Here is a 24,991-nt window from a genome sequence, read left to right on the forward strand (position 1 = left end):
GAGATTCTAATGAAAAGCTATGTAGGCTACATAAATGTGAGAACATCCTGTTCGTGAAATATTTTGACATAATTATTAATATTGTCTATGCCTCCGATTGCTATGAAACAAACCTGAGAAACTAATATTTTTCAAATTGTTAAAAAAAATTTAATTACCTATGAAAAAGCACACCAGGCACTTAATGCGGTTTAAACAACAGAACACGTAACAGCTTTTAACCATGGTGCACAAACAACTAGTTCAACAATTTGTAAATTTAAACGGCGAAGCTAATCAAAATATTGTACGGTACTGAACTGTAACTGAACTAGTGAACTCGCAGACAGAAAACATTGGCAACAGTGGCAACGTCGCTAAAGCTGGTTTTCCCCGCCGATGCTGGTCAATAAGAGGAGGGGAGCCCCCACCACCACTCCTACACGGAAATAGTAGTAGTAACTCGACCTAGCAAAGCAAGACTGCAAGAGTCATTGGTCCCTGTTATCACGTTTTCATGGGCTCTCATCCATATGGGCAAGTTCGCGGCTCGAGAACCCCCTTTGGGACCCTACCAGGGTGACCAGACCATACAGACTGAGAATTCTGGGAAGTTAGCATACATTCATTGAATCAGGAACTATGAGGGAATTTTTAACTCGTCATGGGATTTAAGTCTGCAGTCGGTGAATTTGCGTTCGTCACCCGTGGACACGGCAAAATCGTAAACACCTTCCGAGGTTCCCTCCCGAGGTACACCTTCCGGTAAAATCTAACCTCTACTTATTTATATAAGTAAATACATTTACATAAGAGCAAAAAGCTTATTTTACATAAACATGGCTGAAACGGTGACAAATTCTTTAATTGAACATAAATTATTTCTTTCAGTATACTCCTCACTCATACAGCTGCTCCTACAAAATGACTAGCCAAAACTCACCATTTTCTTCCTACTTCTTCCGTTCCTCCTAAAGTTGAACACGGACGGCACTGCGTCATCCTTTAGCAGGCGATAACTCGCGTTAGGTCGTATTTGAAAATCACTGCACACGAAATGATCACTGCATACTCTACTGTTCCTCATAGGTTTGAAGTCTTGTCGCCTAAGGGCTGCAATCCACTTCTCACACAATTCAGGGTTCCGATGAGGGAAACTGAAAAATAATTTATTATTGGGCGCTTATAAACAGTAAATTATCAAAATATGCCAAATCATTTTATCACTTAAAGTTTTAAACATAAAAAACAGATAGTCGCCATTTTGAATTGAACAAATACATTGCCATAACTGGAGTTATAGTTTGTTTATTGACCGACTTAAATAATTAAAATGTTTGGATTTAAAAATGCATTTGGTCTAAATTACAGGACGCGTCATACATTGCGCGAGAGGACTCGAGATCAGTGCTCCCATGTTGAGATCAGTGTCGTGGAATGTTTCCATAAACTTTAAAAGGCTTAAATTTTGAAATTTCAAAGTGGACCAAGTTTTTGTTACCAAGGATTTGTTAAAGATATTCGTTTATAGTCTTAACCTAAGTGCTGATTTTTAAAGACGAGATAAAAATTCAAAATATATTCATTTTTCTACAGGTTTGTTTATTCTTTTTCAATATTTAAATTGTTTGTAATCATGTAAAATGGTTGTAAGCCAATTTGTTACTGTTTAAGAAGTAGGAAATATATTTTTGTACAGTTAAAAGTTTTATAAGGCTTTAAGGCTTATACAGTTTTGTATTGTAAATTCGTTGTGTATGTGCTGTACCAAGTAATAAATAAAATAAAAAAAAAGAATTATCTATAAAATACAGCATGGCATGTATCTAGTAGGCCTAAACATAACTATTTTTTATGCCATTCTAAATTCTCTCTTTAGATTGACAATTCGCTGGATTTGCCTTTTTAAATAGTCTCCGAAGTTTGGCACGGATATGAGAAGAGAAACTCTATGGTTCATTAACATAATCAAAATGACGTTACAGGCTCGAATAAACTAGACACTCTGTACGGCCGTATGACTCCGTTTCGAAACGGGAATCTATAGGAGCATAGTAATCCTAGGTACATGATCATCTTTGAATAACATTTTAGCTGATCTTTCCCCATGGTATATTTGTGTTGGGAAGGTAAACAACAAATTTGATAGTGGTAATATAGGAGTCCACTATATCACAGACAAGATCATTAAATGTGTTCTGTGACAGTACACAAGCATAAGCGTTGGTTTTTATCACCATACTATCTAAAATATTGTAGCATATGAAACTGGAACTTGTAATTCAGTAGTAACTGTTTAGTTAGTTACTTCTATCGTTGATCTGATAAAGAAACGCGCTTTAGTTCCTTTTTTCCCAAGAAGAACTGCTGAAAACATTTCTAAATCAATCAACCGGGAATCTTACCAAGACTAAAAAAGGCGGATCCAGAAGGATACTGGGGTGCAATGCCCACTGTGGAGGGAAAAAACTAGGTAAATAAGTTGAAATGTAAGTGGACAATTTTAAGAAGAAAGCTCTTTAAACAGATTCGTATGTAAAACTTAACTCTTCTTTCAGGGGCGGCAGTGGGGAACATTCTCAGTTGATTGGAGGGGGCGACTCAACAACACGGGTACTCTACGGCCCCCTGGCATCATGTACATAACTGGGGCGGGGGCCTCAGGGCAAAAATTATTTATTTAACCGGTGTCCTGTTAATCGCCACCAGTGACATTCGCTCCCAGTGACTATCACGGAAATACTAGCAGAGCACCCGTCCTTCGTACGGGGTTGGCATATAAGTATAAAATGCTTATTGCAGTTATACTTAAGCTTTGCGTTTGCAATGGGGGGAGGACCCAGTTTGATCAAATTTGGTTCATAAATTTACGGTATGATATAGTATAACACATCTACCATTGCCATAATGTTCTACCATTGCACCTAAACAATAGAAAAAATAAACTATCAAACATTCGCACAATATCACAAATTATTCATTAAATTAAAAACTCAAACCTAACTGTAAACAATCCTACTTTGACAGCTCTCATTGTGTATCACAGCTTTTTGTTGCTGCTTAGTTCAAATTAGCTGTTGTCATATATGCACAAACAAAATAATAATAGTGCTGCACCCTGTTGGGAAACATTATAACTTTTTAATGCTATTGCATAGTATAGAACCAACTTGTAAAGTTGAAACAGCTGACTAAATTCTTTAATTCCCTTTAAATATGAATACTCATAAGGTTAACATGGGGAACTACAGACCCACTGGGGCGGAGCCCGAAAGGATTTTTGAGATAAGAATATGCCTAATTGTTAATAGGGAATGTGAGCTATCATCATGCCAAATTTCAGCCTTATCCGTCCAGTAGTTTATGCGTGATTGAGCAACACCCAAACATACACACACACTCACAAACTTTCAGATTTATAATATTAGTAAGATTTCAGTAAAAATGTAATCAGACAAGTTGAAATTCCCTTAGTCTGCAGGTTTGCTGCAGCGGGGGTATTTATTATTTTACCAGTACTTGAAAAATCTTTGTAATAGGTGATCTTTTTAGCAAGACTTATTATTATTATTTTTTATTTTTTTGAGAGGTCGGTGGCTACATTAATTTTATTGAGGTTCCCGTTTTGTTCTTTTAAATATTATCATTGACTATAAGTCAATTATATTATTCGTCCATGTATGTATTTTGATACATACTAAAATTATTATTATATATTATTACTAGCTGTAACCCGCGGGCTTTGCCCCGTTTAACTTCTTAATTTTCAAAATTATCTCGTTCGCATGGCTCAATCACGTCCTGGTTGAAGTTTGTTCGCTACGCTCACTCACCTTTAGGTTGGAGCTCGTTCGCTACGCTCACTCACCTTTAGGTTGGAGCTCGTTCGCTACGCTCACTCACCTTTGGGTTGGAGCTCGTTCGCTGCGCTCACTTGCCTTCAGGTTAGCTCGTTCGCTACGCTAACTCGCCTCCAGGTTGAAGTTCGTTCGCTACGCTCACTCACCTTTTGGTTACAAATTAGCTGTTGTCAGAAATGTAAAAGAAATAATAGTGCCGCACCCTGTTGGTAATCCTTGTAACTTTAAAGCTATTGAACATCATAGAACAGAACCAACTTGTTTAATTGAAACAGCTGTTAATATTCGATAATTCCATTTCTCATAAGGTTAACATGGGAAACTGCAGAGCCACTGGGGCGGAGCCCGAAAGGATTTTTGAAATAAGAATATGCCTATATGTTAATCGGGTATGTGAGCTATCATCATGCCAAATTTCAGCCCAATCCGACCAGTATTTTTCGCGTTCACTTGTCACAAACATACATCCATACATCCATACATCCAAACTTTCTCATTTATAATATTAGTAGGATTATTCATTATACATGGCTTACTAAACATTTAATATGGAAGCGTTGAGATAATTAACATTTTGCAAAGGTTGGTTAATATTCAGTTTTTTTTCCGCTCATAACATTTCTGTAGAAAACTTCTACCCTCCTACCCCCCCCCCCCTACCCTTATTTTCTTCGGTGAAAGGGATATTCCGTACTCCCCTTCCATACCAATATGTCTTGTCCGCCCCCCTCCTAGCAAAACACAGATTTCTGGATCCGCCAAACTTTTGTAAATGAAATTGCATCTAACATTTTTCCAATTTTTTTAATTCTCTGTAAAACTAAACTAGAACTAAAAATGAAAATTGAGTACTTACACATGAAACGACGGGCCATCCTTAGTTTGTCGGTTGGTGCAGTTGATGGCGACACACGATATAACCATTTTATCAACTGAATTTAAAAACCGTGTGATACGTTTCTTACGCGCTCTGGTGCGAATCCGTATTTATCGAAACTTTCAGGCGATGGCACTTATTGGCAATGTCGAGTGCCAAGCTGGTGCCACCACCACGCTACGGAAGGCGGATGCCGTAACCGTAAGTAGAAACCCCCCTCCATTCTACTGAAGCAGTTATACCAACTGCAAAGTGCCGTAAGGTTTGAGGATTTTGTTCTACTCCTCTCTCTCGTACACATAGCGCTGCCGCAGCTGAACAACGGCTGGTGTCTGGTAGGTGTGAGATGTGACGTTGGCAATACGCACGACCTTGGCAGTTCTCTGATATTCCCCCCACCACTTGCTTGATGCTCTTTGTTATCAGAACAAGTTGTATGGATTGGGAATTTTAGTTCATGATATGATTTTAGAATAAACTTTTAGTTCTTAAAGTATTAGAGTTCTAAAGTCAACATTTTTGTTTAAATAAAGTAATAAGTCGAACGTGATTTTGTATTATTCGTTTAGTTGTATAAAGAGAGATCCATTGCGTGGTTATGTACTGTCGAAACCATCCATAGTACAGCGACTACAGTTGTTTCGTGCTGCCGACGGAGGGATGATGGAACACAATATACCATCCATAGTACAGCGACTACAGTTGTTTCGTGCTGCCGACGGAGGGATGATGGAACACAATATAATCAGGTCACGGAGGAGCTTGTCAGAAGTTTTGGACTGTACAAATAACACAGACACATGACATAACACGAAAAACACACGAAACGAAAGCTTTAAAACTTATAAATAACACTGCACGTGCTGCAGTGGTGGCAGAGGACCCCATTGGGAACAAGTCGCTCTGATTGATTATGTATATAGATAGACATTTCATTCTCATTTTCACGTTGTAGCCGGTACTGGTGATAGAATAAGAACGTAGTTGGATTGAGTGTCTGCCGATGTCTAATCCATAAACTTTTAAAACCAAGTTTAACTGAGTGGTCAAAGTGTTTACAACTATAGCATTTTTGTGTAATACTAAAAAACTAAAGCATCTATGATATAAAGCCATTAGGAATGTCAACCCACTCAAACCTAGGAAAGGAAACATATTTTATAAAGGAGCTCACCTTAAAAGGGCTCAATGAACCATCGATTTGAATATAGAATGGGCTATAAGCTGGTCCATGTGTTAGAATGTATATTTTGGTATCTGCAAGTCAATGCCACACCAATAATGTACAACCAAACCGTACACAAACAACCAAAATATAAATACGTGAAGCCTATATCGTCCTAGCAATACAGTAACATGAACTCCTACAATATATCTAAGGCAACCCACTAACCGTCCGATGCTGCGGAGGCTGCATCTGTTTGTAAGGCGGCGCTGCCAGTCCAAGTTGTATGAAATGAAGTAAAAGTACTTTTACTGTACTCCATACATATTGCTGCCAGCCAAAGAGTAACGTAGGGCAACACGAAAATGATTAAATCTGTTGGACACGAAACAAAAATGGGATAAGGTTGGATGGAGGGAATATGCGAGTACGACGCGAAAACATTATCCGTCAACCAACGTTTCAATGACAAGCATAATCTGAAGACTATGTGGTATTTGCCATTGTAAGTTTGGTCAGACATCCTCAAGTAGGAACATCGCAGATTTGATGAAAGAAAACGCTATTCTATTTTCGAAAAAAGAAACGATTAGTCGAGCAGTCAATATATATTTTTTCAGTATATAGTAATTTAGTGTTGGCGTTCGGAAGCAATTTGAATGCTCTTGAAACGGTGTTATTTTCCGTAAAAATCCAACCCTTCCTAAAGATAAATAATGCCTTCTTATGCATGTCTATAAATAGCTTATGAGTTTACGGATATAGCCGACAGACAATTAACAATAATTATTCATATCTAGTGTACCTGTTGTTCAAATTCGAGGGATTGCGAAGTATTACAGGCGTTATTTTAAAACCGATAAACAGGCATAATTTCCAAATTACTTTTTAAAAAGTCGACTCAAAGATTATGTACCTAACAGTTCGATATAATCCAAATTTCTTTTAAATATATAATCATTTTTCAAAAGCTGATCTTGTTTTCTACAAATGTTTCCCACTCATAGCCAAAGTCTTTCTTGTATGTTTCCATAGTTTGCATTTCGGCTTTTTCAATGATTGCTCAAGAAATAAAGCACAGGGTTATTTCAGTTTTCTTCTTAGTACCTAACATATATTAAATTGACTGGGTTTTCTCGCTTTCTCCATTATAATATTTACGCCAACCGCCAACCCAAATTCAAATAGTAAATATTTCATTTCAACCAAGTCAGTAATGTTTGTAGCAGACGTTTCCTTAAATTGCAACTAAAATATTAACAGCAATTACATTATGCAACTGATCGTATGTAAACAAATAAGTTCTTTATAAGGATAACATGGAATCTTCAAAAGCCACTGGGACAGAGCCCAAGGGACTTTTTCAAAAATGTAAGGTCCGTTTGCAAATCTACACGAACATTTTGGTCTTAAAAAAAACCTCATTGTTCACTAAGCGTCATGTAGCGTATTAACAATATAGATTTTCACCATAACGCCCTTATACTAACATAAAAAACCTATTTGAAAAATTAATAGTATGAATTAATTAAATGTATATTAAGCCAGCCACTAACTTCGTCCCGTATTTAATATGAACACGAATGTAGGTTTTGGCTATTATTTTCAAAATACAATTAGCGTCCATCGTAAGCACAACATGATTAGCAGTTATTACATATAAATGACATACAGTACTCACCACATAAGGGATTCTTGGCAGGGTGGGTTGGCCAGGTGCGCAGTAGGGTAGCGGCGTTGCGTCGTGTGTCTTGCGGTTGCGCAGATCGTTCATGAAGGCGTGTGGCGGGAAGTGACGAGCGCAAACATACCTCGTGCGCAGCTTCTCTACCGGCAACTTCAGCAGGTCTGGCCTGTTCATCAGCAGCGCCCAGTCTCGACATCTGGAAATTAACAAGAGAAACTAAACCAGCCAGTAATTCTTTGATTGACATTTCTATACTTTCGGCCTTGGAGATTCCTCCGACAACAAACTCAACTATTTTGGGCATGTTTTTATTTCTCATGTTTTTTTAAGATTTTATTCTTACAGCGCCGATGCAACAGGTTGCGTATTTCAACGTGGTGCGAGTGGAGGTTGAGTGTTATGAATAAGGTTTTAGCTTTGTTAATAGGTTGACTAGCTCGTTCCTTAGACGGAACTCTTTATTAAAAGCCCAATACAGAAGTCAAAACAGAAGTGTCAAGTATCAAACGATCAAAAAGTTCTAATTTTCCCTGGATCGAATCGGCGACCTTTTTATTACAAGACGATATATTTTTCTTATTGTATGAACTTTGAGGCCAGAAGAATCACCAAACTCTGCAAGTTTCGTACTTTGTCGTTTTGGGTTCTGTCTACATACAGTATAGTGTAGCAGCCTCTATTTGAAAAAAGAAAGCATTCATCAGAATCTTTCCTGTCCGTGTCCTTTCCTATGTAGTGTAAGTGCCTTACATTTCAATGGGACACACTTCGTTGTAAGTCAGAGGGCCCCAGATCTACCCCTCATTAGAGCTGGGGCCCTATGACCCTCCTGCCAATGGGTACAGAAAGCTGACAGGTCAACCGAGCACCACTTTGAAATATAGCATTATCGTATATCAGGACTTCCTAAGACACGAGCAAAACTGACGTCTCAGCTAAGGGGTGTTTAAATCACGCCCACTAACTTTTGAGTTACACAACACGAGTTGAATAAATTAATTTTACGGGCTGTGCATCTACAGTTTTCTGAAACCTTATCTATTGTTATTGCCAATCTAATCTATCAAGCTTTGTCTATTTTTATTAAACTCCTATATCTAGAGAGAGGGGGGTAAAATTCCACCCGAGAACAAACTTAAAAACGCTCAGGTTACGTCATAGTGACGCCAGTTTTGCTAATTTACAATTCCGGCGATCAAAAACTACTATAATTTTATAGGAAAATCCTCATTCAAATAAAGAATACAAATTTCAAAAAAGAAAACTATAGAATCAGGTGAAAATAATTAGATCTAGATGGAAAAAAACACAGTCGAAGAATAGCTCTGTTATGCGATTGTTGCGCTTTAAAACATCCACACTCACAAACCTCACTCCGAAAATGACTTTTTCGCCACACTCTACAATTAGCACCACTTCTTTATGTACTCTTTTGGACCAAAAAATCGTTGTTTACATAGAGCGACCAGGGACCGTTGATTAAGCTTAAGCACAGAAAACATACTATTACTATTACCGTAACCGTTGTATGTTTTCTGTGGCTTAAATACGGTACATTTACCGGCCAGTTTTGCAATATGCTACAACAATGCTATGCTGTCGAAGAAGCTACCTCTCGTGATTATCTACTGATGAACTTATATTAGAAGATGCATTACAAAAGAGAATATTAAGAAATTCTACATGAAATAATAGTGAAGTGAGAATATGTATAGACCCTCCTTTCACTCGTTTTTTGAATATTACTTTTCGCTACACTACAAGCGCTAATTATGTAATAACGCTAGTTATGTTAAAACAGGCTTTGGATATTTTTTGTTTGTTTGTCAACTGTTTCAATGTTCAAAAACAAAAAACGTACAACTAAAGTAAATATTTAAATTGAAGGCTTGAACTAAAAATGCTATAACTTTTGTAATGTTCCTAACTGTAACAAAGAAATATCCAACGTTTGTTTTAATTATGAAAATAATAGGTCTTTGTAGTGTAGCGAAAAGTAACGTTTAAAACCCGATTGAAAGTAGATCATGACCACGGAGCATTGTTTGGTGCTCTGTCATTAGGCTACATATTCTCGACCATACTCAAATAAGTAATGACTCGAATTATTCTACTCTTGTTATGAAATAAACTATTAAGCAAGGGTTTTTACTATTTGAATCATTATAGTTACTTTTTCATATTTTTAGTTGATTTTTAGTTGTAAACCCAAACCACCTTGTTTTTACTTATATTTTTTGTAACCTGTATATTGAAAAATAATAAACCTTTTTAATGTTTGAATGTATTCTGGAATATCATTTGTCTTCCCATTTATGTAAGCCTATAAACATAAGTATACTCATGGAAAAGACAAACTAAACTTAGGCAGATTATTATTTGTTATTATTTTTTATTTATTTATTTTTTATTTTTTTTTGAAGAAGTAATTGGTATTGTTTCATTGAAGCAACATTGTCTATTGTTTATTTTAATTTTAGTTCTATAATTGACATGACCAATGCAAATTTTGTATTTGTTATTTTGGTTCAATAAACGAGTTATGAGTTAATTTCTATTTCATCACTTTAAAAAAAGTTATCACTTTAAAAGTCATAATTTCAACTTAATTTTATTATATTTACGGCTTACTGCAGTAAGAATGAATCATACCAATGTCAAAAACAGAAATAATTTAAATCAGCATTGTTACTCAAGTTTTTATTTCATGGAAAAATGCGCAAAAAATCCAAAGGAGAGTTGCCAGATTTAAATTTAAATGCCTCCATGTTTTATATCCTTTTTGCAGTTATTTATTTTTCACGATGTTCTATGCTTTCCATTATAAACTCCGCAAAACTCTAAATTCCCAATGTCGATTTTTTAAATCAAATCAAAATAATATACAGTAATTTACTGTGTGTGTTTTGCACGAAACCCAAATAAACCCATATTTGTCGAAATTACAATAATGCAACAATATAATTTTTGGCCCAACAACTGTACAACTAATGGTTATGTTTGTCTATAGGCCTATTTGAATGTATTTATTTGACGTAGGCCTACATAAAAATACTGTAAACGATTGATCTTTTGACTTTACCAATGATTGGACCAATAGTTAACAATAAACCAGTTCCAGTGTAGGCAAAAACAAAGTGCGCTTTGTCTGAAAATATCGAATTCCCAAAATGACATTGCTATCTCTTGTGATGCACACTTTTGAGATAACAGACGAGTCGAGTTCTTGACACAGTACATTCAACACTATTGATGTAGTATAGAAAATCCTCATCTACTGAGTTAGCAACACAGAGCACTATCGTGAATTCGCTGCCAGTGGCAGGACCTCACGAGAAAATCACTGATGCTCTAATTCCTACCATTTCTTAATTCCGTGATTTATCACCCAAACTCCGTGATACAGCAATTTTGGAGCTGGAAGTTCCTAAAATAACCAGAAACTGTCTAATTAACGGTAAAACTTCTGCAGAAACTATTTAGAAATCCTAGATAATCTTGCTTATAGGCCTATAACATTGACTATATATACCTACAGTTAGGTACTGTAGGTATACAGGGTGTCCATAAAAACGTTTCAGGACTTTGGGAAATGAATCCCTATACTAAAAGGAAGAAAAAAGTGTATGGGAAGGTATGTCCGAAAATGCATATTTACCCAGATATCCGCCATTTTTTTTACACAAAAATATTTTTATCTGTGAAGTTTTTTATTCGATAATTATGAAATTTGGTAAACATGTTAACATACACAATACCCATAATAGAAAAAATAACAAAGATAAAATAAACATAACAGACAAAATAACAAAGATTATGATATTTGGTAAACATGTTAACATACACAATGGTAATAGAAAAAATAACAAAGTTGGTCCGATTGTAAAGTTCAAAATGGCGGCTAATTCTATGAAAAATGTCAAGAATACATTTTTTTGCATTTTTAATTTCTTATCAAACAATACCAAGATCAAAAAGATCGGACAAAAGATAACTGAAATATAACGGTTTTTGTGTAAAAATAAGGCAAAAATTAAGGGTTCCCCGAGACCGACTAACTTTGCCTTATTTTTACATAAAAAAACGTTATATTTCAGTTATCTTTGGTCCGATCTTTTTGATCTTGGTATTGTTTGATAGGAAATTAAAAATGCTAAAAAAAGTATTCTAGACATTTTTTATAGAATTAGCCGTTTTTGAGTTACAGTATTTAAGTTTAAAAAAAGGCATTAAAAAAAAACATTTTGAAATTTACAATCGGCTCAACTTTGTTATTTTTTCTATTATAGATATTGTGTATGTTAACATGTTTACCAAATATCATAATCATCGAATAAAAAACTTCACAGATAAAAATATTTTTGTATAAAAAAAAATGGCGGATATCTGGGTAAATATGCATTTTCGGACATACCTTCCCACAAACTGTTTTCTTCCTTTTAGTATGGGGATTCATTTCCCAAAGTCCTGACGTTTTTTATGGACACCCTGTATGTATAGTCAATGCTTATAACTAGTGAGTCAATCAATTTGTGGAATAGTGTCAACGATGGTTTAGAATGTTTTTAACACAGTTTCCGTTTGGGATGGACTAGACAAAACAAAAAGTTAAATATGTTTTTAGCGAATTTCCCATAGGGAAGTAGCTATAACCGTGGTGGCATGATAAGGCGTGGGCTCGGGACCAATGTGCTTTTTCATTTCGATGTCTCTAGAGGTCAAAAACACTAGTCGTTAAAAAAATATATATTATACGTCGGTAAACGCGATAACTTATATTTTTTTGTTTTCCCCATTTTGATGAAATTTGGCTTAAAGGTGTAAGACGGGATAAAGAGGAATGAGGAAATGAGGAACCAGCATGATCGGACGGGCGCACATGAAAAGAGCCCAAAAACTCAGGCAGACGCTTGAAAAGCGCCTGGACCTCCAAGGTCCCACCCAGGACGGTGCGAAAAGAGCCCGGTCTCTTTCTAGAACTTTCACAACGGGTCTTCAAAGGAGAAGATCCAATAGTGCAGTTAAAATACATGAAATTATTTACAATGTTAAAAGATACACTGTTAAAATATACATTAATAAAATATATATTATTCAAAGATATTTACATTACTAAAAGATATAGTCTGTTTACCTAACCTAACCTAACCTAGCCTAACCTTACCTAACCTAACCTAACCTAACCTAACTTAACCTAACCCAACCAAACAGAACACTATTTACTAAAACACTACTATATATACACTATATAGGTACACACAATTTATAGTCAGCGTCCTCCTCGTCAGGTACCTGTGGAGACCCGGGCTCTTTCCATGCTTAAGATTAGTGAACCTTTTTGGGGATTAAAATTTCGGGCTCTTTTCATGTGCTCCGGATCGGACTATGGGAAAGGGGGTTTAGATGGGGGTTTTATGGGGTGAAAATTGAGTTTTCTCATTTTGACCCTCAAAACATAAAATTTCCCAACTTTTCTTTAAACCATTTTAAAGAGCTTAAAAACAAATAATTCAGTATAATGAAGTGTTTTTTTTTATGGGTTTCGGTTAAGGAAAATATTCAACAAGTTTTACAAAATTCCCATGTTATTCCTTATATTATGTAGTAGAGAATAAGTTAAACTGTTGTAGTCTGCTTGTTTATGGATGTATTTTGATCAAACCTGGTAAATCTATTTTTGTATACCAAGCTTTTAATATTTTGCCAAAAACATACTTCATTCATTACCCTCACTGTAGCAGCAATCCTAGGTAGCCTACTTATTAAACCTAATGTTATTTAAATAGATTTATAATTGAAAATTCAATCAGGTAAATGGAAATTCGCTTAGTCTGCAGGGTTGCTGTGGTGGGGGTATTTTTAATACGAAACTGTCATTTACTGGTGCACTCACGATAGGTCGTTTGGATTCTGAACGTACAGTTTGAAATTTTATTAACGTAATCTTGAACGAAGATAAAGAACTAATTTGTTTTAGTATAAGTAGGCCTACCTAACTAAACTCGTTGATTTTAAAGAATGCTGTTTAAAATGGTATTTAAACCTATTTCAAAACTACCTACCAATAAATACGCTACAAAACAACACTAGACATTCAAAACATGCTATCCTAATGTTTAACTATCATGAAAGCTAAACAACCTCAACCACGTGTTTCACAACCACCGCTACAACTCGAATTAAATTTTACCTTTTCTCACTTTTCGCAGGAAACCGGAAGAATGATAGATGTCTGTCGACCTGAGACCAGCGACCGCAGCCGAAATATTCGCACTTATTCCCGTACTTGACCATGACAAGCTACCGTCTGCTTGTGTATTGACTCGACTCAGGCGCCTGACGGGGTGGTCGATGGTGGCGCTTCTACCAGCCGAGTGGCAGAGTGACGAACTAAACCACCCCTCGCCTTTGTATTGACGTGCTAGAGAGAGGCAGGGTGAGTGGGTGAGCGAGTTAGAGAAGGGGACGAAGGGTCTTTTGTCCAAAAATTGGACCTTGAACGCTTTTGTTTAGGCTCATAGGCTCAGGTTCGCAAGAGCTTCGAACAAAAGTGATTGACCTGAAACAGTTACGACCTGTTTACCTTTTTCTTGAATATCGTTGTTGGATAACTTATCGTATTTCCTTATCGTATGACAAAGTTCTGCTTGGTTAATAATTTTTTTAATAATTTTCATTCATCAGGATAGTTAGTTTTACCAAATGACTCGAATATGTGTGTACAACATATTATCACGGCTAACCTAATAACCCACTGTATTGTTGGGAGTGTGTACACTTTTTAAAATTAATCCATTTTCCAGTTTGAGTACGTTATCATTTTCCTTTAGCAAACTAGTTTTGTGAACACATTTTGAAATCATTACCTTTTTTCATCAGTCTATATATATATATATATAATCCAATGTGTGTTTGTTTATTTGTATGCATGTTTGTTTGTTTGTCCTTTATGGACTCCGAAACCGCTTGACAGATTGTAATGAAACTTTCAGGCATTATTAAGCATTATTTGAGGATGGTTTGTGTGAAGTTTGGTGCAGATCCGTCAAAAGGGCTCCACCCCAGTGGCTCTGGAGTTTCCCATGTTTACCTTATGAGTACTCATATATAAATGGAATCAAAGAATCTTAACAGCTGCTGGTTCAACTAAACAATTTGATTCTGTAGGTAATGTTTATGAATAGGTAATTTTGTTTTAGTTAAGATCGGTTTATCAAATCATAAGAAATCGACCACTCGTTGACATACCGGTATTGTTTAAAATGTAGTTTTTATCCCGTAAAGCACACATATTTAAAACGATGGTTGGATAACTGTGTCGGGACGTATATCTTGTACATGCATGTTTAATACAAATGGTTTGTTGCTGTATTAGGTATTCCAAAATTTTGATGGCTAACCCAAGAATCTGAATCTTTATTGTAAGCACCGACAAGTGAGTCAGAAAACATTTTTAGAAAATGTAATAGACAAAGTCAAATTGTTGTTTTTAACAAAAGGAAAAAGCCATGTATGTAAGCCAAAGTTAATGTTTAAACCTCTTGTGTGGCCTAAAGCTATCATCAAATAAATTTATAAAGCTTTTGTAAGTGTTCTTTTGTGTGTTATGTATTTAAAACACCTGAAAACTTGAGTCAGAAACAGAAATTTCTCAAGCGAAATTGTAAAAATAGCCCCGCCTCAGCAAATCTGCAGACTAAGCGAATTTCTATTTGCGGAATTGATAAAATTTGCCGAGTTGGGAGTTTTATCAAAATATTTCCACAAACAAGCAAACTTCAACATCTATTCTATACTGTATATAATTCAGTTTTAAAAATCTTTGTACAACTAAATCTAGAGTTCTACTGGACAGATTTTATTAATTATTGGGTCGTTGGAAAGCTTATTTCGTGTAGATTTGCAAATAATAATGAAATTTTGGTTTTGTTATGATTTATGGCAAAAAATTAAAAAAACAACAAGTTTTCCATAAGAAATACATTGAAAATGGTGTTTTTCACACTTTTTATTTTGATGCAACTTTTGGCTTCTTATTTTGAATATTTCCAAGCAGTGCGTGGTACCAATTTGTAGGAAATTATATATTCTTTCAGAATATCACCTTCCACTTTGGTCAATTTCCTCAACATTTAAAAGTTATTTGCAAAACAGCTAAGTAACCTCTGAATTTATAGTAATGAGAAAATACTGAGTTAGGGATATTTCTGCTTTGTACGACTATAAAATCTAGACTTCTACTGGACCGATTTTGTTAATTAATGGGTCATTGGAAAGTCTAATTCATGTAGATTTGCAAATAATTATGAAAGTATGATTTTATTTAGTATTTGTGAAAAAAAGTAAAAATAACAAAAATACATTAAAAACTGCTTTTTCAAGTTTCTATTTGTAGCCAGCTTTTGGCTGCCTTTATTAAGCATTTTCAAGAAATACTTACTAGAGACCGTTGTATTTAACCACAACGGGCTCTGTTGCTAGTTTTACAATATTCTCCATAAGAATTACGTGGGAATTTTAAATTAGCAATTTTTGGAATTTTTCTCCGTAGGTAAAATAACCGTGCAAAAACACTTCGGTATAAAAAAACACTTTGGTGAGTCGGTGGCTCAGTCGGTAGCGTCACGGACTTTGATGTCGTGGGTTCGGATCCTGGTCACTGCCGCAAACATTTTTATCAGTACTGTTCACCTTCGTACTGTACCAAACCGGCTCACCCCTTGCTTTGCTGGATACGTTCCACGCACAGATCTATAGTCTATGTGGACGGGCAAATGCAAGGTTAAAAGAGGTCACCTTAAAAAAAAAATAAATAAAAGAAATACTAATTAATTTCTTTTTTAAGCTCTTTAAAATGGTCTAGGAAGAAATTGTTTTTTTGTGTAAAAAAATGAGAAAACCATATTTTTACCTAATAAAAACCCGCGTAAAACCCTGTTACCATGGTCCGATCATGCCGGTTCGCGAACTCATTCAACATTCAAGTTTATCCCGCCTTACACACTCAAACCAAATTTCATCTAAATCGGACAAAAATTACTCAAGTTATCACGTTAACGGACGTATGTAATAAATCTACGTATAAATCGGACGTATAAATCTACTAAAACTACTAAAACTACCTATATATATATATACAGGGTTATTACAAATGATGTTCCTGATTTTGATTATAAATATTACTGGGTTAATTTGTTTCAAGACTATTTTAGTTGGTACAATTGGAAAGAAAAACTCGCAAAGTTTCATTTACATTGGTTTGGGTGCATATCAGCTGTTTGTCAAGTCAATTGTTGTAAGTGTTGTGTAATGGCTGAATTTGAAGGCAGGAAAGCTTTTCGCCAGTTGGAATATTACATTAACAAATCTGTTATTAGTGGGCAACGACACTTTAGAACCAGGTTTAACGATTATCCTCCTAGTAACCACTATATTGGCAAGTGACACTTGAAATTTAAGAGAAATGGCTGCATTTGAATGTTACTTGTAGTAGGGCTGAACTTAACAATGTGCTAATGTGCTGCCTGCCTGAGATATGGAACGAGCTCGGTGGTCCGAATAATGACACACCCCTGAACTGGCCTACTGGCCTACAAGATCTCCGGACATCACCCCCTGATTTTTTTCTTGTGGGGATACATCAAAGATAAGGCGTACACACCACCATTATCAGATAGCATACTCGAGATCCAGCAACGGATTACCAATGCTATCGCAACAATAGACCTAGACACACTTTTCAAAGTCTAGCAAGAGCTTGACTACATTATTGACATCTATCGTACCACAAGGGGTTCCCGTATCGAGCATTTACAGTTCTGTGTATCTGGGTCAAAACTTTTTGAGTTTTTCAAAAGTTGTAACCATTTTATTTCTTTGTATAACAAATAAAACTATTTAAAAGGTTTAAATTTTGTTAACTAATTAGGTACCCTTATTAGTGGTTTTTTAAATTTAAATATTTAGCGAGTATTACAAAGCACTCAACTATGTTTTCTTAATTTTTTTATTTTTTTATTTTATTTTATCTAATAGTCATATTATGTTAGTTAGGGAGTGGCAGCACTACTCTGTCTTTGAGTGAGATGGTATCTCATATTCTCAACACGATTAATTTCATGAGATACCTAACCACATATTTGTTCTTATTTGTTTGAATTGTATTTTTGTTTTGTTATTGTAAATGATTTAATTTAGTTCTAGTTCTAAAATTAAATTTTTAATGTTAATTTAGAAATACATTGTAATATTTTGTATTTGTAACATTGTTTTGTAAAAAATATGTTGGAATAAAAAAATCTTGAATCTTGAATCTAGGTTTCCCTCAAATACCCACATACCCTATCTAGTGGTGATGTGTTGAACTACAGGGGAACAGTTCCGAAGTAGTAGCGCTGTGTGTCTGGGTGGAAAAAAATAAAATATATGGTGTTACACAAAGTGTAACACTGTGAAACAATGGACAATTATTTAGTGTTATATTTACTGTAACACTATGCTGCAATGAGGTAAACCTTCATTCGAAATTTTCGTTATCAGCAAGTTTGGTTAGGTTATGACAGTTAAATTAATTTAAATTTAACCTACAAACGACACGTTTTGACAGCGACAGTGATATAGATAACAATTTCCCACGAACAGTTCGGCTATGCAATTCTATGATGCGTTCTGCATGACGCGGTGGTGGGCGGTGGCGGTCTGTCGGTACGGTCTCGTCGAATTTCTCCTTAGCCGAAAAGCCGATCCGATAGCTCAGCTGCTCAGCTGTTCACTCGATCAGCTGGCATTAGCTGTCTTCTCTTCACGACGGTGAAAAGAAAAAGACCAATGACTTATTGAGATGAGAAATGAGAAGTAGTTGAATGGAAACCCATACTGATTTAATTGTTTTAAGTCTTTATATTTAAATAGTTGTTATTCATGCGGCTTAAATATGCTTTTTTAAGAATATTGGTTCAATCTGATCGAGTAAAATGTCCTTGAGAGTGCGACAGTTTTTCCTTCGACCACAAGTAAAAGGTTAGCTCAATTCTAAGTCAAGCCTATGCTTATTTTTGTCTACAAATTCTAGACAAATAAATACATAAACAGACATATAACATTGGTTGTAATGTAACTATTCACATGTCTTAAACAAATCAATAAGGATGATGAAATGGCTGCACGCTGCACTTAAGTTAACGTCCTAAATTCACTCACACGGTTATTCGGCAGTTTGGTTAAGGTTAGGCTAGGTTTAGTTAAGAACAGTCATTTTAGCGAATTTCCCATACAGGGAATTAGCTATTACCGCAGGTCTCATAGTAAGACCTAAACCTGGGACCGATTTACTTTTTCGTTTTGAGGTCCCCAGAGTCCAAAAACACCATTCGTACAAATCCATAGCCCCCTATGAGTTATAAGCTACATAGGCCTATATGTTTATTTCTACATGTCTGTGTAAGCGTGATAACTCGAGCAAAACTGATCCAATTTTGTTGAAATTTGGTTTAAGCGTGTAAACCTACATTTACTCAAACGAACCAGCAGCTAGTGATGGCAAAATTTCTCAAAACATTGATGTTTAGATACATTGATGTAGGCCTATCGATCAAAAGAAATCGATGGCATAAAAATCCCGAGTCCCAAACATCAATGTTTTAACATTGATAAGAAAAATAATTTAAAAGAAGGGGGGAAATGCTAGCTGCGCAAAAAACATTCTAACAACAAAGAACACAATTTAGAAAAATGATTTACCGGTAGCCTATTGTTTTTACTTATAAGGTTTATTTAACATTGATATCTAACGGGTGTTTTAGGCCTAACTGAAAATAAAACGTTAAAAATTAACATAAAATAAAAAGAACCTCATTACCGTACATATTATATAACGTTGGTGTGAAATTGCAAAATATGTCAAATCCTATGTAGGCTAGGCCTATATAAAACCCAACGTAGGCTATGTATGTTTGTTTGTTTGTTTGCCCTTTATGGACTCCGAAACCGCTTGACAGATTGTAATGAAACTTTCAGGCATTATTAAGTATTATTTGAGGATGGTTTGTCTGAAGTTTGGTGCAGATCCGTCAAAAGGGCTCCGCCCCAGTGGCTCTGGAGTTTCCCGTGTTAACCTTATGAGTACGGTACTCATATTTAAATGGAATTGAAGAATCTTAACAGCTGGTTTAACTATACAATTTGATTCTGTGATGTTCAATAGCATTGAGCATAGCGTAGCGAACAAGCTCCAACCTAAAGGTGAGTGAGTGTAGCAAACGAACTTCAACCAGGACGTGATTGAGCCATGTGAACGAGCTCATTTTGAAAATGAACGAGCATTGGACATGAAACGACATTAGAACAGGACAATGTCTTTCTGGCCAGCTAGTAAAATTTAAATATAATATCAGTAAATACATTTAGCCTACCATGGTATAGGGGGAGAATATAAAAAGACAATTGTGCAGAAAGGGAAGCTCTTTGCTTTGTTTCAGCACAACATAATAACAGCTGAGTCTATTTCAATGCAAACTTACTAAGGCCGGTGATTTTGAAAACATTGGGAAGGATTGAATAGGCTAAAGAAATAAAAATTCAAGTCCACAACAATTAAAATTGTTGACATTATGCTAATGGGATCCACCATAACATTCATAGCCTCCTCTGATACAAGCCCGCACCCAACCGGCTTATGCTGCTTTTGTTGCCATGTAGTAGTAACAGTATATCTAAAGGCGGTGACACACTATCGTTCTTTTCCCCGATCAACACCCCGAACCGAGCAGTGAGAAGGGAGATGGGAGATAAATATCAGCAAAATTTCACTCCGAACATTTCCCCGAACAAGACCAAGACCAGACAAATTCTACCAAGCGCGGCAAAAGGGAGTTTAGAGAGAGATGGAGAGTGTGTGCGAGTGAGAGCGCGTTAAAAGTCGCTTTTTGAAAACTTGTCGCAAAAATAAAATATTCTAGAAAGGATGCTTAGTTATATGTATTGATTTTTATTGGTTTTATTCACTGAAATAACGTTACAGAATGATCATTTTAATTGCCTTTAATAATATTAATGTTTATATTAATTTTGAAAGAATTTAAGACAACATCAATTACTTAATTTACTTTAATATTATTGATATAATTGATTTAACGGTTTCTACATTTTAAACCTTGACCAAACAAACCACAACATTACATCTTAAATGATCATAATATATAACGGCAACATATTACCCAACATTTATTTATTTTACCGATTAAAGGGTCTAATTGCCATATTAAATTATAACTCAACGCTAGCACAGGCGGCCGCTCGGCGCGCACTCGCGACGGCGTACGGGGCAAAAATGTACCGTGACACACTATTGTACATCACTCCGTACATCGGACCGATCTTTTCTTTGATCTTTCACCAAAAAACCGCCTCCAGAGCGCTCGTCTCCCTGCTCGGCCTGATGTCTGGATCGGTGTACGGACCCCTGACACACTATCGAACATGCTCCCTTCGACCTCCCTTCTCCCTTCTCCCTTCTGGGTTCGGGGTCTTGTTCGGGGAAAAGAACGATAGTGTGTCACTGCCTTAACAGATAAGTAGTGTATAGACAAACATTAGCACTACGTAGACGCTCCATATGAATTAGCTCTACAGCTGTCACAATAGGCCAAGACTGTAGCATTGCTCTTTTGTTTCGCTGTTCTTGAATTAGAGGAGACTTTTTTTACAACAGAATCAACTAACTTACTGTTGAAAAAACTCAAACTTAACATAAACAGCTGACTCAAAATTTTAATTATTAAAAAGAAAAGTAAATAAACTTAAAACGTACATAAAATGAGATGTTTACAATGTTAATATTTAACTGTTTATATAGCTACCGGTACTTAATGATTATATTTACAACTATATTTCAGCTTCATAATACTAAAGTGTTGAAGTAGTTTTTTAATGTTTTTGTTTTCAAAATATCAATTCAGCATTGCATGTGTTTCTTGTAGTAAAAAGCATACTGACCTCGTCTGACAGACGGTGGAAGATTCGATAGTTTAACAAATTTTGAAAACACACAGTGAAGCATACATGTCAGCTACAACAGAGCAGCAAATGGTGTAATTCTGTTAACAAATTATGTCACTAAGTGGCGAGGAGTCTCGTCATGCGTACAAACAAACTACGGATTTATACTGAAAAACGGCCCTTACTTTAAAAACCACCTGCGTAATTCCAAATGGTGTGAACCGTAAAATAGTTTTCAAACACAGTGTCATGATTTCATGTTACCTGGGAAATTGGTGTGTATCTACTGTAATAAAACTAACTTAAGTTAAGAAATGTTAAAGGAAATGAAATATTTGTGAACTCTTTCTAGGAAGTCTTGAACAAGTTGTATGAACTGTGATTCTAAGCAGTCATATCATGTTATACATAAATATCAAATAGAAATAGAAAATCGTATCCTATATGAATATAATTTATCTCACTGTAATAGTTGTCCTGTAACATAAACGTTTGCTGTTCTATTAGCCTACAATTAGGAAATAGAGAGTAAACCCCATTGGTTCTGTGCCACCAATTAGTATCCCTATTCCTTCCATAACTCAAAATTGCAAAAAACAAATTGCAGTATTTGATGTAGCTTAATGTAATTTCTATGTGCTTTGCATGAAGGGAGGTTGGTTACCCGCTTTTGAGTAGCACAAAGAGGTGTATTTTATTTTTTTTACTTGTTTTAACAAAGTGTTTGACCATTTACTTTGAAGCAGTTCATGCACTTTCAATTTTACATGAGTGGGTTTCTTGTTCTTCGTGTCTTTTCACTTAACTTAATGTAAAAATTAAGTTACATTAAGAATAACTCCACAACTTAATATAATGTAATGTTTAAAAACAACATTACTGTGTTTTTCAATAACACCATGTGTTATTGTAGTTACACCAAATACAGTGGCGGTTCTAGGACCTTGTCAAGGGGAGGGGGGCTACCGGGGGGCTTGGGGGGTGTCCAATAAAGTACTTAAGTGTACCAATAATGCAGGGGGGTACGGGGGTCCTCCCCCAGGAAAATTTGGAATTTTCAAAGCCGTTTGGTGACTTTCTAAAGCCATTTTTAACACCTAAAACCGTGCCCAATTGTCTATAAGCTCCCATTTCACCTGTTGTTTGTCACGAAGAAATAGACATTTTAAAAATTAAACTATGATGATTGCATTCATTAATTTCAATACACACTGTAGACTACAGCCATATCCTCCTAAAAGCCGTTGGGTGACTTTTTACAGCCAGTTTTAACGTCTAGAAATGTGTGCAAAACCTCCCATTTCCCCATTTATTTGTCATGAATAAGTAGACATTTTTAAAACTATGACGATTGCATTCATAAGTCTCAAAACATATTGTAGGCTACGGCCATATCCTCCTAAAAGCTGTTTACTGACATTCTAAAGCTATTATTAATGTCTATATCCGTGTCCAACTGTCCAAAAACCTCCCATTTCACCTGTTATTTGTCTTTGTCATGAGCAAGTAGACATTTTAAAAATCAAACTATGACGAACTTGCATTCATGAATTTCAAAACATAGGCCAGGCCTAATGTAGACTACCAAGCCTGAAGCCATATCTCCTAAAAGCCGTTTGGTGACTTTATAAAGTAATTTCTTACGGCTAGAACTGTGCCCAATTGTCCTAAAACCTTCCATTTCACCTGTTATATATGTCATGCAAGCAAGAAGACACGTTTTTTAACCTTACGTTTTTCTCCATTTCATAGATCTGTCACAATATGTATAGTATCGAATTCAGTAATAGTATTGACAATAAACTTTAACACTAGTGTTTATATAGTCAATATAGCCTACTGGTGCTACCTCTGATTGCTGATTAATGCCTGTGTAAAGTTAGTGGCTAGCAGACAATTTGACAACTAACTTTGGAACATCAGGAAATCAGCTGTTTCCCCGTCCTCGCTCGCGCGCTTGGCGCTCGCCTTTGCCCTATGTCAACAGCTGACTGCTGTAACAATTGGATGATGCGTACAACTTTCCATAGCGTAATATTGTTTTATTCGTTGTGCTATTGTCCACAAAGTTTATTTACTACCCCTGCTATCTCTTATTAAGTTTGATAAAAACTACATTGATGTTTGTTTTGACATTGCGTGTTTTAAGGACAAAATGTACATTTAAAGTTATTTTTCCAGGGTCCAAAGGGGGGGGGGCTTTAGCCCCTGTAGCCCCCCCCCCTTGGGACCGCCACTGACCAAATACAAACCATATACGATTGCGATTTTGAGGCTGAATTCATAAAACCTGAATCCAGTACACAAGATTAGCCTTCAAAGTGTTATGACTAAGACAAAAAAATCAAACACAATAATATTTCTGTTCTCTACAGTACAAAAAAATTAAATGTCTTCTTAAAATTTTCAAAAAATCTTATAAATAACAAAATTGATCGTCAGAATTTGTATAAGAATTTCATTTAGGCTAGAGAAAAGAAAATGAAAATGAAAATAAACATGTCTGCCTTAAAAAATAAGGATTGCCAAGAAAATATACACTTGGAAATATTGAAGGAGAAACATGTTAAAGTGACTATTTGTGTATTACTGTATCATTGCTAGCTTACTTCCACAAGATACCTAAAATTATATAAAAGTATTTTCCAAGCCCTTAAATCTTTCGTTTGTTTCAGGTTTCATTCTGAATGATTTGATCTCTGGGAAACATGTGTTGAATCAATCATATGTGAAATGTGCTGCAAAATTACCAGTTTTGGCATCAGACCTTGAGCTTTCATTGGCAGCTTTGAACATCAACACTATAAGAACACCTCCTCTAGGAGACCCTGCCAAGAGTAGAATACCTCCGCCACCACCGTCTGTACCATGGAACATCCAACTTCCACAAATACAGAACAGGATAAGTTACGAAGAACAAACACCCAACAAAACTGTAGAAGATCCCAGTAGACCGGGAGTGCTTGAAAAACAAGCTGCGAGATTAATCGTTATAAGACGGAGAAAAATGAGGAAACATAAGTTGAAAAAGCTTAGAAAAAAGATGAAATTTGAGTGGGCTAAAGTAAGACAAAGGAGGGAAATGCGAAAGGAGAAGCTCTTTCAAGCTGGTCTAATCGAAAAAATCAAGTTGGCTGAAGCCTTTGATCCAGTCAAGTATACAGCTGACAAAATTGCCAAGTCAAAGGTAGTCGATCTACCTAAACACTGGCATGGAGTACGTTACCCAGAGTTCATCATTAAACAGCTGATTGAAGAGAAAGAAGCAAAAGAAAAAGAAGCCAAGGCAGACGAGAAAAGAAGAGCAAGTATGAGTCCTTATGTTAAAGATTATTTGAAAAACTTACCAAAGTCATAATACTTTACAGTGTAAACTATAGTGTGGTCAGAATTTACTAGGGTTGCAAATAAAGTATAACAGTGTTGCC

The 24,991-nt window shown here is 35.7% G+C and overlaps 2 protein-coding genes across 2 annotated transcripts in view; one reads left to right on the forward strand and one right to left on the reverse strand.

Moving 5' to 3' along the window:
- The window catches only part of LOC128988411 (uncharacterized), a 36,894-nt gene extending 23,032 nt beyond the window's left edge, over positions 1 to 13,862 (reverse strand). The window contains exons 1-2 of the mRNA XM_054409675.1: positions 13,759 to 13,862; positions 7,563 to 7,764 (exon numbers count right to left, since the gene is read on the reverse strand). Coding sequence (XP_054265650.1) covers positions 7,563 to 7,764; positions 13,759 to 13,862 — 306 coding nt within the window. The remainder of the gene's footprint in view (positions 1 to 7,562; positions 7,765 to 13,758) is intronic.
- A 4,529-nt stretch (positions 13,863 to 18,391) lies between these two features.
- LOC128988889 (uncharacterized) lies at positions 18,392 to 24,990 on the forward strand. Its single transcript, XM_054410640.1, has 2 exons — positions 18,392 to 18,587; positions 24,239 to 24,990. Exons 1-2 carry the CDS (start codon positions 18,542 to 18,544, stop codon positions 24,919 to 24,921), a joined length of 729 nt encoding a protein of 242 aa, XP_054266615.1. The 5' UTR covers positions 18,392 to 18,541; the 3' UTR covers positions 24,922 to 24,990.
- The last annotated feature ends 1 nt before the right edge of the window (position 24,991 follows it).

Source organism: Macrosteles quadrilineatus, unplaced genomic scaffold, assembly GCF_028750875.1.
Source record: "Macrosteles quadrilineatus isolate MER2022 unplaced genomic scaffold, UCM_ALF_1.0 Scaffold_3__2_contigs__length_128488019, whole genome shotgun sequence".
Lineage (NCBI taxonomy): Eukaryota > Metazoa > Arthropoda > Insecta > Hemiptera > Cicadellidae > Macrosteles > Macrosteles quadrilineatus.